Raw genomic sequence first — 15,864 nt, 5'->3', positions numbered from 1 at the left:
TAGCTGTTAATTTAGAAGGAAAACCAAAACATGTGGGTCTGATGGAAAAAATGTGTAGGATTTGGTTCTGTCTACCTGCTGTTATTTATTAAATAGATATTGAAAACATTTTTGTATTTTTTTGGTGTGAAGACTTATTTTAAAGGGTATTTCCCCACTTACATGAATCTGTGAGAAAAATGAAGCTTGCTGTAATGTCAAAAATGTTTATAGTTAAGAGAGTACTAATGTACAAATTTTAGCTGTTATTTTTATCTGTTTCCAGTATAATTTAGGAGAAGTGAAGATTTTAAACTTTTACTGTAATGACTGACGTAGTTTTGTGTATGTAAATTGAAAGAAATGGGTGGGAGGTGAAAGTTTGAAAAAGATAAGTGACATTGAGGATTTAATTTAATTGTCACAAAGCCCCTATATTATCATTATTAAACTGATGAATGAAATACAGTTCAAATAGGTTAAATAGTGTACACAGTTTACAGATAGAAAGTCATAAAACTATGACTTGAAGTTTGCATGGCTTTAGTTACCCATGGTAGCAGACGTCAGTGGAATATAAAGAGAAAAAAAATTTTTCTTCCATTATATGCTGATCATTTATAACTTGGAAGAAGGTTCTTAATATTTTTGGTGACAGAGGATAGAATTTGTCTTTAATAAGTTGAAGTATGGGTGTACATAGATCGTTAGGAAAAAATTTAATGTCAGACTATGTATATTTTAACAATCTGCAAGGTTATCATTTGTTCTGCTCTTAATAATAGGACACAAGTTTTATTCAGCCACATATTTCTGTTTTTAAAAATGTGATTCCATAAGCTGATACAAAAGGATGTTTAATACTATTTATGTTGTATTTCTTTTGAATATAGAATTTCTTTTTATAGGTGATTTTTCTTAACTCATTCAACTACCTACCCGAAACTTTTTCCATAGAGAATGATTATTTTCATAAACATTCCCTATTCACAGTAGGCTGTTTTTAAAAAATTAATTGAATCTATTTTAATATAATTTGACTGGATAAAGCATTTCAGTGTTCAATATTACTAGTAAAGTAATACTAGTCATCAGATCATAGCTAAAGTTAAATGAGCTAACTCCTATTTTCACCAAATTAAAAGGAACTAACTTCTATTTTATGAGGTTTGTGTGTGTGTGAGAGTGTGTATACTTATGTGTGCATGTGAAGATGTATTTTACTAATATCCTATCAATTCGAAATAGATTATTTTGATGTGTAAATCAGCCGTGATGAAAATATTTTAGAAGCGAAAAAGTGTACTTATGTTTTGATTGCTGCCGAATGCATTAAGTCCTTGCTATTCAGTATTTTTTTCCTTTACTAAAAATAGGGAAGTTGCTTGACATTAGGATTGATGAAATAGTGATACTCTTTTCTTTAGTGTTGTATAGTTGCCCGGAAAATATTTTGCATGAAAAGATGGAGTTTATTTTTGTTATTTATAATTTTATTCTTATGACATAATCACTAAAATATTTTATTTTCTATATGAGCAAAATCAATGGACATGCTTTCATTAAAAAAATCTTTGTAGCATGTCTTGGCCAAGTTTAGATGGAACACCTTTAATTATGGTAGTCTAATTTGCACTTGACCGAATATACCAAAAGCAGGCATTTCTGTAAAAGCAGAGGGATGTGTGTAACTGCACACATCATTTGAAAGAGTGCTGTAGTTAATTTCGATGGGCTGCTGAAGCACTGGCAGTGGGTGAATTGAAATACTTCTTACTCCATTCTTGCAAAGAAGCACTGCAGCTAATAGAAATCCTGTAGCTTCTTCTATTTTGCATGTCTCTTTTATTTCTGTCTGGCAAGTGATATTCAGAGGGACACAACTGCCACAGTTAGATTTCTGACACTTATGTTTTCTAGTTGACATCAATGGTTGCTTCTATTTTCCCTCCCAAGTATTGCTGTCAATACCATTTTAAATGGGAGCTCATTGGCAAATAATCATAGGTTTGGTCTGAGCCGAAAAAAGATCTTACTTTGAAAGATCTTGCTTGACATTCCTTATGCCTTGGCAGTTTCTCTCTTAATTTTTTTTTTAATTTTTTTTTTTTTTCTTCAGCTCAGGTACCTGACAATGATGAGCAGTTTGTGCCAGACTATCAGGCTGAAAGTTGTAAGTATAGTATGACTCATCTCTTGAATCTCTCTGTCTTCCTTGTTTCCTTCTTTCCTTCTTTCTCTTTGGTTGGTTTCTACCTCCAGTGTCTGTTCTCGTATTATGTTGGTACCTTTTTAGCTTATAGTCATGAGGTGATTCTGTGTGTCAGGTAGTGACATTAGCAGAATCCCTGTATGATCTGAGTGGAGCTCCAAATAGTAGCTAAGGAAAACCGTTTTGATTTTGATTCTCTGTATTTGGCTAATACCTTTGGAGAAGAAATAGGCAGTGATCGATGAATGCACAAATGTTTACTTCCAGTTTTTTGGTATGTTCACGAGATAAAGTCTGAATGTTGATGGGAGAAAGCCAGTAAAGATCCACATGAGACTTTATTGAATGACTTTGAAAAATTTGTTGGCTTGTACTGTTTTATATTCATGAACTTTCACCTACTTTGATGTAATTTTTAGCTTCGTTTTCTGCTTCCTGGTTACAGTAACACAAATGGAAGTAGCCCATGACTTCTCTTAGGATCCCTTGGGTGTTTCTTTCCCTGAGCTTTGTTCCAGGGCCTGTCAGACAACGCGAGTCATGATTCATGGGACGGTGGCCTCCCCGTAATCCCTGAGTGAGCATTAATGCATCTACCAACGTGGCTATCTCGGGCTTTCCTCCACCTATTTATGCTCTCCCTTCTACCAACTAACTGCAGCTGTTGACCTGATGTGTAAATAGTAAAGAAGGGGGGTATAAATGTCATCTTTCTTAAAAAAATATTTCATTTATTTATTTATGAGAGACACAGAGAGAAAGGCAGAGACACAGGTAGAGGGAGAAGCAGGCTCCTTTGGGGGAGCCTGATGCGGGACTTGATCCCAGGACCCTGGGATCACACCCTGAGCCGAAGGCAGACGTTCAACCACTGAGCCACCCAGGCATCCCTATAAATGCCATCTTGATGATGAAAGTGACCTGATACGTTTTCATTCTGATAGTACCATTTAGAGCTCTAACTTGTTTCATTTTTCCAGACCATTGACAGTTTCACAGGGGGCAGTTTCAACAGCAACTAGAGATGCTCGGTGCCTTATAAAGCTTATCAAACCCTTATCTCACATGGAATCTCACACAAATACGTGACTTTGAGGAACTGAGGTCTGTGAGCGATGCTTTCCCCTTTACGTTTGCTATTTTAAATTTACCAAGTGTCAAGGGTGGTAAGAGGTAATGTCCAGATTCCCTCCTGTGTTTTTAGTTCAGCTTTGTTAAAAATTTTTTTGTTCACTTGGGGTAAAATATACCTAACAGAAAAATTACCATTTTAACTATTTTTTAAGTGTGCAGTTCAGTGGTACTCACATTGTGGAAACATCAGCACTGCCCACCTAAAGAACTTTCTCATCATCTCATTCTGATCTCTGTACTAACTAAAAAATAACTCCTCACTGCCTCGAGCCCCTGGTAACTGCTCTTCTATCAGCTTGATTTTTGATCAGAGAAGAGAATTCTGTGTGCTGTTTGATGTCGACTCTAGTTATTAGATGATGTCAAGGCACCTATTCGGCAATGATATAGACCTTAGTTAGAGACCCTTAGAAATTTCTAGAAAGATGACAGCCAAGGATGACAGCTAGGCAGGGCCTTCCTTTCTTCTTTAAAGTGTGGGAAGGGAATGGTCACATTTCCAGCATTTCTCTTTCTGTGGGACACTTGAGTTCTTTCTAAAAGCTAAACCTGTCATCTGAGTGGGAGAATTATTCTCATTGAGTCATTTCACATCTGAAGAAATTGGTAATGATTCCAATACCATACCAAATGCCAGAGTGAAATCACTACCAGAAAGAAAATTTTGTTCTTTTTCTTATTTGACCTCTTTAGTTTTTCATATTTGACTCTTTCGTTTTCTTGAACTCTTTCTTCTCTTGGTCCACAGTGGGATGAATTTTCCTTTCTATTTTAATTACTTGGATTACTTCTTCTCACTCCATTCATCTTCTTTCCCTCTTTTTTCCCCAGGGTTCTGTCCCTGAGTCTTTGTTCTTTAACCTGGGCCATCCTTGTATGGTCCCATAGAACTATCTATGATGATGGAAATAATCTGTTTCTGTACCATTCAATATAGTAGCCATTAACCATGTTGCTTGCTGAGCACATGAATTGTAGTAAATGGGACAGAAGAAATGAGTTTTTAAATTTAATTTCTGTGACTTTGTTTTTTTTTTAATATTTTATTTCTTATTTATTCATGAGAGACACAGAGCGAGAGAGAGAGAGGCAGAGACACAGGCAGAGGGAGAAGCAGGCCCCATGCAGGGAGCCCAATGTGGGACTCGATCCCAGGTCTCCAGGATCACAACCCGGGCTGCAGGCAGGCGCTAAACCGCTGCGCCACCGGGGCTGCCCAATTTCTGTGACTTTAAATTTAAAGAGATACATGTGGCTATTGGTTGCTGTAGTGGTCAGCACAGTTCTGTGTAGGGTGTCTCCAATGTTGTTCTTGCTGGCCTGGGTGTTCTCCTGCCCCTGTCTATTGGACATCTTCCCCTGATCCACTGTGATCCTTGTGCCAAGTCAGAAAAAACCAACACCTTGGGAGTCAACCCTCAGCCCTTAGCTAAGTGTCGGCATAAAGCACCATTACGCATGATGCTCCATGGACAATTCCCACTCAGCCAGGCCGATGCGGAAATTATTATTTTTATTTTTCCTGATCAGCGTCTCTTTTGCACTTCTATTGCCTTTCCACGTTGATGGCATCACTATCTAAGCTGAAAATCTTTGTCTTCAATTCCTCCCAGTTCTTTAGCATACCCTTCTACTTGCTTACCAAGTTGTTAATTCTACCTTTCAAAAATATCTTAATTTTGTGGTCTCTCATTGTCTCTGAGCCTCTGAGTTCACATCTGCATTCTACCTTGACTGATCCTGTGAGTAAGCCTTTTGACTGGTGATGTTCTTTTCAATTTTCCCTCCTCTGGGTCCATTCTCTGCAGTGGCATTAATGCATCGCTGTCTGACCTTGTTAATTTTCTCCTTAAACTTCCTTCAGAGTAAACTTCTACAGAACATTATTCTACCATCTGGGCCTTGACTTGCTGTTTCAGTTTTAACTCTTGCCATGCCTGTACCCTGAATTTGAGCCCTTCTAATTTTTCAGTTATCCAAACAGATGGAGCTGTTTTATGTCTCTCTGCCTTTGCATGTGTTGTTCATTTTGCTTTATAAACTTTTACTTTTGCTTGGTGGTATTGGTAGACCTCCTACTTCAGACTCAGCTTAGACTTCACCACCTTGAAGTCTTTCTTGGCTTTTCCTTGCCATCCTTGTCCTATTGTCCTACAGAGTTAGACTGTACAGTATCTTGTATCTTGTACTTAGAACATTTTAGACACATATATTTCTTCAATAAGACTGCAAACTTCTGGAAGATTAGGAGCATGTCCTAGCATGTTATAGAAGCACAGTAAGTAAACTTGGATCACATAAATGTGGTCAGCTTCTTAATGCTCCTTTCCTCTTAAGTGTTTTCAAAGCCCTAATTCCCTTCTTAAGGTGGAAAATACATGATCATGCCTTAAAACACTAGATAGAGTCTCATTCTAGAAAAACATGCTAAAACCATGAATGTTTAACCAAACATTTTCAGAAGGCTGAGGTTTTATTTTTATCCAATAGTGAATATTTACAGTTTAACAAATCTGGCTCTGGGACTTGTGAATACAACACCTAATTTTAAAGGAAACCTCTAAACAAAGGTAAAAATAAATCTGAAATAGCCTAATAAAAAGAAAATGGAGGTGTGCTTTATTTCATGTTTCCTTTGACGTATAAAAGACTATTGTTCGCAGATGGCGAACATCTAATTTCAGCATTCATTGAGAACAGAACAAAGGGAAATGATTTAAAAAGAGAAATTGGGTGTATGGATTAAATTCTAAGTTTTTTGGGTAGAGGAGGTTATCAAATATTGGAACTGAAAGGTTAGATTGTTTGCTAAATGCCTTTACAAATGTTTGATTCTTCTCTGGGAATGGTTAGTGAAGCAGAGGGATGCTATCTCTAAGAATAGAAAGAAACCCCACCTCCTCTGTATGGCCTGTCTGTAAACTCTATGGGACTATTTTTTTTCAAGCATAATCAGATTTCCTGACATACCTCAATCAAGTAAAATGCTTCTCTTTTTTATTGCTTTAGTTCTTTGGTAAATGTAGGTAAGGAGAATGAACAGCCTAAGTCTGCTTAACACTGCATTATAGAACATATATTTGACTGTAATGTGTAAATCTATGTAGAAGAGTAGAGAGCAGAGCATTCAGAATTGTGAAAAATGAGATTAAACCATAACACTTGGGTATTCTCTAAAAATATTCCCAAACATCCTTTATTTTTACTTATAAAATATGTCAGTAGAAAATCTAGAATCTAAGGATCTATAGCTTGCTGCTAACCTTTGAAGGGTGCTGACTTTTGAAGCACCTGTAGTCATTGAAGCCAAATGAAAACAAAATACTCCCTCCGAGTCCATCCTAGGAATGAGTAGAGGCTAAAAGAAAAGATTACTTGGCTCTAACAAATTGTTTATTTCTTAGAAACAGATCTTTTCAGAACTCAGACACTCTGCTGAAAAAAAAGCAGAATTACTCTAAGATATGCTTTAGTCTAGAGGAAGTAGAATTCTCTTTTCAGAAAGGAGGATTTAAAGAGTACTTAGAATATAAATTAGCCTTATCGTTCCAAAATAGATATAAATTTGTATATAAACTGAATTTTTGTAAATTATGTGTTTTAAGTTTAATACATTAATAATCTTCTATTTTAAATCACATACTTTAAATGCAATCATAGCACTACCTCTCATTTTTTTTCATTACAGTAATATAATTTTTCCAACTAATTTGTTTCCATTTGGTTACATTAGTTCTTTCAGTGTTTTCTCTACAGTGATTCACAGGATAGATGATGTTCACATTTACCTTTTACCTCTTCCAGAACATTCCCAGGGGTATAACCAAGGTTATGTAAAAATTCCCAGCAGAATAGGTCTTTGAAACTCTATTCCTTTCTCTTATATTCAAGAAAGAACACTGGAATGCAAGTCAGTCAGAATAGTGTCATTAAAGGAATAATAACCTTGACTCTGATATGTTTATATGTCAGAAAGTAAATATTAAAAACTTTTCAAGTTTGTATGCTTCAATTGAAATTCAATATATGGTGCTGGTGACCCAATTGAAAAGAATCTGGGCAAACCAGTGTGTGGGATCTCAACTGTCTAAAGCCACTATTACATGGGTGATTCTTTGTTCAAGTAAATAAAACTCATAGCTGTACTTCATTTTCTTAGGAATTTAAAAAAAAATGGTAGTACTTGGTCCTTTCTGCAGTAACATTGGGTAGGGGTAGGGAGGGACACCTTAACAGATTACGACTACAAATATGTTTTAAGAAACCAAAGTCAGAGATGTCTATATGCAGAACCTGGCTAAATATTTCTTTTATATTAACCTGTCCTTGCCCTGGATTGGGAAGTTCCATTTGTGGTTTGTGTTTCTTACTTTTCTACTAAGCTACCTTCTTGCATTGAGTTCCCTTTTACGCACATAGTGAGTCCTTGGTAAAAGTTTGCTTTTTATTACTAATTTTGAAACCTTCCTTGCCTGATGAAATTTGTGGGTGTCATGACTGGCTGGGAAGACTTTGTCTTTCATTCCTACAGCTTCTTTTACCAGAAAGTGAACATACATTCAAAGAGTAAGTCCATTTCTGGGATTTGAGAACATAAGTTTGTTAGTGTGTTTTGTTTTCTTTAAAAAAATTGAGTCATGTTTAAACTTGCCATTGTAGTCAGCCTCAGACTGTCCACTTCAAGGATCAATAGCCTGGTGCCTTCCTCATCTTAGATATTATTGCTTGAGATCTAAGCTACAGCTAGCTCTTGAAGGTTCTGTTTCCTTTGTGTGGGTTTTTTTGTTGTTTCAGTTGTTTTGGGTTTGTTTGTTTCTTTGTGTTTTGTTTTTTTCTTTTTTATACTTTATCAAAGCATCATGTTCACAGAGTTGGAAAAAAAACACAAATAAGATTGTTCAACACAGTCTTTCTTATTCTCTACGGCGACCTTTTTTTTTTCTTAAATGTCTTTCATTTTTCCCACATACTAAATAATATCCTTACCCTGCAACTTCTTGATATATCAGTTTTAGATTTTTATCTGGCATCCTTTTCAGGAAAGTAAGCATTGGAAATGTGTTTTAGCTATTTTACTGAAAGTAATCAGCTATGTAATTCTACAGGAGTCCAGTAATCTTACATTTGAGTATGAACAGGGATCATTTGGAAAGCTTGTTCAAATGCAGCTTCATATATTCCGTATTGTATGAGAATTTCACTTTCAGGTCTAGAATTGGGCCCCCAAAATTCTAATGAGCTCTTAGATGATTCTGATGCAGGCTTTCCATACAACACAAATGTAGATATATTGCTTATCTTGTCATTTATTTACTTGGGGAACAATGACAGTTGTATCAGTCTTCGGCAGTTAAGTTGTAGGATGGATTCTATTATTCATACACATATAGAATTCATTATGTGATAGACTTTCTGAAAATTTTTATGTAAGTAATACACTGTCATTTTGTTATTTAAGAATACTAGGTAACTAAAAAATGAAGTATACGTAGACATGATATTGTTAAAATAGTTCCTTAATTTTTGTTATCTTTGTTAGAGTTATTTGTATTACCCAATTCCAAAGACTCTTTTTTGCTTATTTTTTCTTACCTTTGCCTTGAGGAAGTGATCGCTCACTTTAGATTCCTATCATATTAGAATCATTTCTAGTTTATAAGGAATCAATCCTCACTTAGCGTTAATGAGAACCAAGCATCGGTGGCCCTACCCTTCCAGGTGTATCCACTGGGGGTTCCCGGCATCAGACCATCTACTCTTTCATTGGTAGCATACACCTGACCTAAGCTTGGCATAGGTTACAGTCCAGTGGCCACCTTTTAAGCAAAACAAACAGTTTGGTGCTTGATTGTTTGACAAAGAACATATTTTTAAAATGAAAACAGAAACCCAGTGGAAAAAAAGCTACCTCAGAAGAAATTTTGTTTTAGGTAACATCCTGGAAAATTGATCAAGTTCAATAGAAGAAACAAACTCTAAATCACACACCTCAGGCATGTCAGTTAACCTTTATTTACTTATCTGTAAAATGACAAGGAAATAATCTCTCAGGCCCAGAACACATTATGATTTAGTGGCACTTCTTCCACATTCAAGGAAAAAAAGAAAAGATAATATCTAAAGATGGTGAATGCTTGCAAAATATAAAAAGGTAGATTTTAGAAAAAAGCCCACCATTAATGGGGAAATACGTATAAATAGAAATTCCTGTAAGTGAGTATATACTTATAGCTAGAAGATTGCATCAATTTTTGTAAAGTCTGTTCAGGTAGATCCTTTTCAAAACTTTTAGTTTTAGCAGCTTGTTCTTCCTAAGGTAGACAATTAAGATTTAATGCCAAAGTGAAAACCAAAAAGCAAAGAAGTGCCAAACCCCTCACAAAACTGGAGTTTGCAGCTTTATTATAGCTGAAAGCCAAAATGATATATTTCACCCCAAGTTTTAGCTTTTTCTTTCCTATTTTATTTATCCTCTTAAATTTTGCCTTTAGTTTAATATGTTATCCTAGAAATTGACTTCAGAAACATGATCAGAGGAAGTATGCCAACAAATCTTTTCCACTTACCCTGCCTATAATTAGTAACAAATTATTTAGAGGCAAGTGATCTGTGCCATCTTTGGTTAAACTTTGCTTAATATTAAATAAGCATATTGCTGTGCAAGTCCTGGACTGATGAGGCTGAAAGCCAAACAGTACTCGTTGGAAAGCTTAGGTAGGGGATGATGGCAGGAAATTATTTGCAGAACCAAATATTACATTCTTTGTTCCTGTATTTTTAATATGTATGCATATACTTACGTATAGTGGTGATTACAAATTGCAAAGACAACATTTGCGAGTATTTGCAAATAAGGCCAAAGCAGTCATGAAAATAACTACATTTCTGGACCACCATTTCATAAAACATGTAAATTTTATGAAATCAGGCCTAAAGAAGAAGTAATCTGAGCTAAAGTAGTACATATGAACCTGTATGTCATAATTACATGGTTAGTGTTTTTTTTACATGATTAGTGTTTTTATGTTTTTATTTTTATCATTTTTCTACTTTTCCCCTTATAGCACTAAACATCTACTTAAGATGCACAGTGCTTATTATTTGCTTCTGTTATTAAATTTTTTCTTAACAAGAGTTTGTGCTGTGTCTCACTCAGTAAGTAAAAATGGTTGGGTGCCTTTTTTTTTTTTTGCCAAAACCCAGTAATGAACCAGTTGTGTTGCTTTTTAAAAATTTAATGAATTACACCCAACAAGCATTACCTGCACTTGACAGAAGCTGAAGGTAATGTTAACTCAAAAACTCAATTATTGATAATATATCAGAAACAACTGGATTAAAAATCCTGTTTATACAATGTCTGATTAAACTGTAAAGTAGAAAGAGTGCCTTTGTGTAATGATTTTATTTTATTTTTATTTTTTATTTTTTATTTTTTTTTAAGATTTTATTTATTTATTCCTGAGAGACACAGAGAGAGGCAGAGACATAGGCAGAGGGAGAAGCAGACTCCATGCAGGGAGCCTGATGTGGGACTTGATCCCAGGACTCCAGGATCACGCCCTGAGCCAAAGGCAGATGTTCAACCACTGAGCCACCCAGGCATCCCTGTGTAATGATTTTATATGCAATCTTTGACTCTTATTTAAATCAAAGGTTTAGCAAAGAACTTCATTTTGCTGTAGCTACTACATTGTTAAACCAGTCAGAGGTTTGTTTCATAGTTACTCCTAGTTTCTGGCTTTACAATCCTGTTAGGGGTGATTTTTTTAGATCCCTGAAAGAGGCTTGAATTGTGATTGCTCCTTTATTTATGTCTTACTAGGGAAATCTTATATTCATAATTGTTTGCAAAGTTGGAATGATTATATTCTTAGAAATGTGAGCATATCCATTATTTTGATTTTTATTATTTAAAATTTGAATAATAAACCTTAATAGTATAACAATTCTCACTTAATGAGATTTTAGTTTAAATTATTTATTGATACAAATACCCATAGTTGTATATTTTTATTGAGGATGCTAAGTAGGTTGACAAGACTCTAAAGGTTTATTCTTTTAATGAACATGTTTTGAGTTTATTATATGCCATGTTCTGTCTAGGCACTGATAATACAGTGGTGGACAAATGAGAATAATACCTCTGCTCTCATGGAACTTACCTTCCAATCTGCATGCAACTGATAAATAGTCTTATTCATCCCATGCCAAGGGATGTGAAATTTTGCAGGGGTCAGTGTGTATGCATCGTCATTGTGTATTCAGACGCTGATCTATTACATTCTGAAGAAGATGTGCTTAGGTGGTGGTTTTTTTTTTTTTTTTAATTTTATGTTTATTTCCACAAAAAGCACTCTTCAAAGGTAGGGCCACTGGATTACTGTCAATGTCTATGTTTCCCATAAGTGTCTATCTTAGCCCATGCCTAAATTCCTGTGGTAGAGACCAAGATGATCTTATGTCTTTTAATAAATCATGAACTCCAGTGGCAAGTATATATTGAGATGTATCTCAATTTTAATATTATTTTAGATGGCTTATAGAGGATGGATCATGTCCTATACATCTTTGTATAATTCACATGTTGTGGGTATTCAGTGAATTGAATGAATATCTTCTTGGATATTTAGAGTCTTTAAAAAATGTCATAAAACATATTCATGCACAGATGGCTTAAGTTGTCTGAAATCTCATGCAACTATTCTGCTTGTATTTTCCCATGCTTTGTCTTTGAGGGAGAATGGAAAGCCATTTGCATTTATGTAACACTATCAGGGATCAGTCTTTTTTTTTTTTTATCAGATTAGGCCTCTGTAATAAATATTCTTTGATACTTATATATCATAACACATTTCTCAGTAATCTCTATTTAACACAAATACTTTGAAATAACTTGATTCCCCCCCCCCCCCCCATTTTTTTTATAGAGAGAAACCTAGGGCATAAAGTAATCAACTAACTAAGGCCTAGGATGATTGAAATTCTATAGGTCAGATCGCCAGCTCGTACTTGTGTAGTCTGGGGACATCTCCCTTCCCTGAGGGCCAGTACTCAGTCTGCTTGTAAGGGTTTCAAAACATTTCACTACTTTTTTTTTTTTTTTTTTTTTGGTAGCGCTCTTTTACCCCTCCCTTAAGTAGGCTCCATGGCCAACACAGAGCTCAACTCTATGGGGGCTCCAGCTCTTGACCCTGAGAACAAGACCTGAGCTGGGATCAAGAGTCAGGCATTTAACCGACTTGAGCTGGCCAGGCTCCCCAAAAGATGAAAATATAAGACCTCTACTTTGGGCACCAACTGTTCCTACTCTTAAAAAGAAAGAACTTCATCACTACAGAGAATGTTCTTCGTACAGGTCATTGATATTGTTTGAAAATTCTTCATAACAAGGCATGATAGATTGAGAGAGACCAAGAGAACCTTCCCATAGGGGATTGTCCAAAGGAAGATGTTTGGTGAACATATTTGAGCTAATAGCTATGGAGGACTTGGTACTTGGAACTGTTCCACTTCTCATCTAGGCTATAGTGTTTACTTTTCCCTGCCTCGAGGGTTCTTATCTTGAATTTGAGAGAGATTTACAGTATATCATATATTTGTTGCTTCTGTGCAGTTTTTGTTCTAAGAATGTTTCAGACATGGTACATTTTCCCCACTGTGGGAGAAGAACCTTTCGGGCAAATGTAGTAGTGGCAATAGCAGAAGTAATAGTGTTAGTACTAGTCAGAGTAGTAGGATTCATGGAGTTCCCACAGAGGTAGTAAATACCGACAAAAATTCCAGAGCTGCAACTTGAAGAGGACATTAGACATTAATGGTATCAGAGCTCTTGTTTTCACAATGAAAAGGTGAAATCCAGAAAGCTTAGTTGGTTTTGTGACTTTCAAACAAGAACGATTGTATGTCTTTACCTGTGTGTTGGGAAAATAGCAAATATGAATTATACAAACTTAGATTCTTTGACTTAGTGATGACCTTTTCTTTATCAAATACTCCATAACACTGGAAGAAGAAATATTTTTCTCAGCCATCTTCTTGTTACAGAAGGTACTTTAAACTTTGCTACTTCTGTGACACAAATATATTTTTGTTGTAGGAGGGAATGAATTTCATTCAATATATCTTTATACCAGTTTTTAAAATCTACTTTATCAATTTTAATGTATTTGTGTATGATTCACAGTTTACTATTATTTAGTTTTTTCACATTGATTATGATCAAGATCTATAAGCCAATACCAAATTCTGGATACATTTTGATAAGAAATATATCCCCCCTTTGCCCTTTTTCCCCCTGAACCTTTCTGTCTTGATTTTTAAGGCCCAAACATAAGATCTTCATCTTAGATTTTCTTTGAGCCACAGAGTAGCCAGCAAAAATTCTGTCAAAATACTATTCAGGCCCCTGGACTCTGTTAAAAATGGCTCGGTCCTATCAAGATGTATGGATAATATTGAAATGTTAACTTCAATAGTGTTAGCTTTTCCTTTGAAATGGCAGTCATGCTGTGAAGTGAACTTTTACTGCTGTTTGAGGTTGTTTTTCTCTATCCTCATGGACACAACAGCCTTATTATGTTGATTTGATTTCACTCTGGTTCTTGGCACTGGGGCTAGAATGTCAGGTGACACAGTTGTCTCAACTCACAGATCTGCTGGGCAAGCCAAGTAACTGGATGTCATTGCTCTGTTTTTCTGGATGTTTTGCCATCCTGAGCCTCTCCACGTTGTTTTCCTCTAGGATAATCAAACCCTGTATTCTTTTCTGAAAGCTTTCCTTACATTCACTGTTCTATTGCAGATTAAAGGCTGGTGCATTAGAAGGTTATCAGCTAATCAATAAACTTCAGTCATTTCATTTTGCGATAGAGCTGTCTCATTGATCAAAGTGAAAATTTAGGCCCTTGGCTCTTAAATGGCAATTTCTGAAGGTTTGGATAATGTGTTTATGGAATGTATAGACCTATCTGTTTATTTTGAGGCTGTCATATGAATTTATATATGTGTGATATACACATAAGGAGACCCACATATACAAATTTCTGTATTTTTTTAAAAAATACTGCATTCTTAAGTTTTTGTCTAATTTTATTCATCAGCAACTTCCACCCCCCCCCTTCTCTCTAAATATGTATAACACTTCTTTTTTGTTAGGACTCGTGTAAAGTGCCTCCTAACCCCTTCACACAAAATTGAAATAATTGTAAGCATAGTAAAATACACACAAATGCTTGATTATTATTAATTGCATAAGTGGATAACAATTTTAGAATGTGGAGATCTGACATCTTTATTTTGGTAAAATGTAGCATGTTTTTTTGGTTAAGAAGCAGAAGCTTTTTTCCCTCCTAATGAAAAAATAAGTTTGGACAACAAATATTCATAATGCCAGGTATTGTACTAGATCCTATGGAATGAAAGATAAAAACAAGAGTAGTGATGATACCAATCTCTCTCTCTCCCTTTTTAAGATTTATTTATTTATGTATGTATGTATGTATGTATGACACAGAGAGAGAGGTAGAGACACAGGCAGAGGGAGAAGCAAGCTCCATGCAAGGATCCTCATGTGGGACTTGATTCTGGGACTCCAGGATCACGCCCTGAGCCAAAGGCAGCCACTCAACCACTGAGCTACCCAGGCATCCTTCTCTCTTTTTCTTTCTTTCTTTCTTTCTTTCTTTCTTTCTTTCTTTCTTTCTTTCTTTCTTTCTTTCTTTCTTTCTTTCTTTCTTTCTTCTTTCTCTTTCTTTCTCTTTCTTTCTTTCTTTTCTTTTTTTTTCTTTTCTTTCTCTTTCTTTCTTTCTTTCTTTCTTTCTTTCTTTCTTTCTTTCTTTCTTCTTCTTTCTTTCTTTCTTTCTTCTTTTCTTCTTTCCTTCCTTCCTTCTTTCTTTCTCCTTTCTTTTTGGTTCTACAGTTTAGAATTCATAGATTATTTTCACATCCGTCATCTAATTTGCTTTTCACAGTGGCCCTGGGACATAGGCAGAGCAGACAAGGATCCTACAGGTTTAGTACAATATCCAAAGTTTTATAAATAGTGGATGGCAGAACAAGACTCATCTTGAAACATTTGTTCTTGTACACAGGATAGTGCACAGCAAAATGTGGCAACCACTCATTTTTTGAAATGCTATGATTTTACAAGTTAAAAAAAATCATATAGATATTTTTGCCATATATAAACTTGCATGTTTATATGATATAAATTAAGGAAAAATAAAAAACATAAAATGTTTATAAATTCTTCTAATTTCTACCATAATGTACAAAGTAACACATATATGGAAAGCAAGGGTGGAGTAGATAGCTCTCTTAGTTCCCTATTACTTTATGAAAATCTTCATCCTCATGCTTTGAATTGTAGAGTATGGTTAAGTTCTGTGTAGACATAAGCCTTCAGTTTCAGGAATCCTGAATGTTTGCTTAACAAAATAATGATGCTCTCCAAAGAGAATTTTTAAATTTTGGTTGGTAGACTATTTATCAACAAGCATCACATAAGTAGGTCAGAAAGATGTGCTACTATTACGCTG

At 35.2% G+C, this 15,864-nt stretch overlaps 1 protein-coding gene across 11 annotated transcripts in view; it reads left to right on the top strand.

The window, feature by feature from the left end:
- The window catches only part of ETV1 (ETS variant transcription factor 1), a 95,567-nt gene that overhangs the window by 11,938 nt on the left and 67,765 nt on the right, over window positions 1-15,864 (top strand). For 9 of the 11 annotated variants that reach the window (XM_038556971.1, XM_038556968.1, XM_038556966.1 and 6 more), the window contains one exon: window positions 2,099-2,152. The exons of the other annotated variants lie outside the window; for them this stretch is intronic. In XM_038556971.1, coding sequence (XP_038412899.1) covers window positions 2,099-2,152 — 54 coding nt within the window. The remainder of the gene's footprint in view (window positions 1-2,098; window positions 2,153-15,864) is intronic. 11 annotated transcript variants of the gene reach the window in all.

The sequence above is a fragment of the Canis lupus genome, chromosome 14 (assembly GCF_011100685.1).
Source record: "Canis lupus familiaris isolate Mischka breed German Shepherd chromosome 14, alternate assembly UU_Cfam_GSD_1.0, whole genome shotgun sequence".
In the NCBI taxonomy this organism is placed as follows: domain Eukaryota; kingdom Metazoa; phylum Chordata; class Mammalia; order Carnivora; family Canidae; genus Canis; species Canis lupus.
The sequence above is the reverse complement of the archived record's forward strand: the minus strand, read 5'-3'. Positions and strand labels throughout refer to the sequence as shown.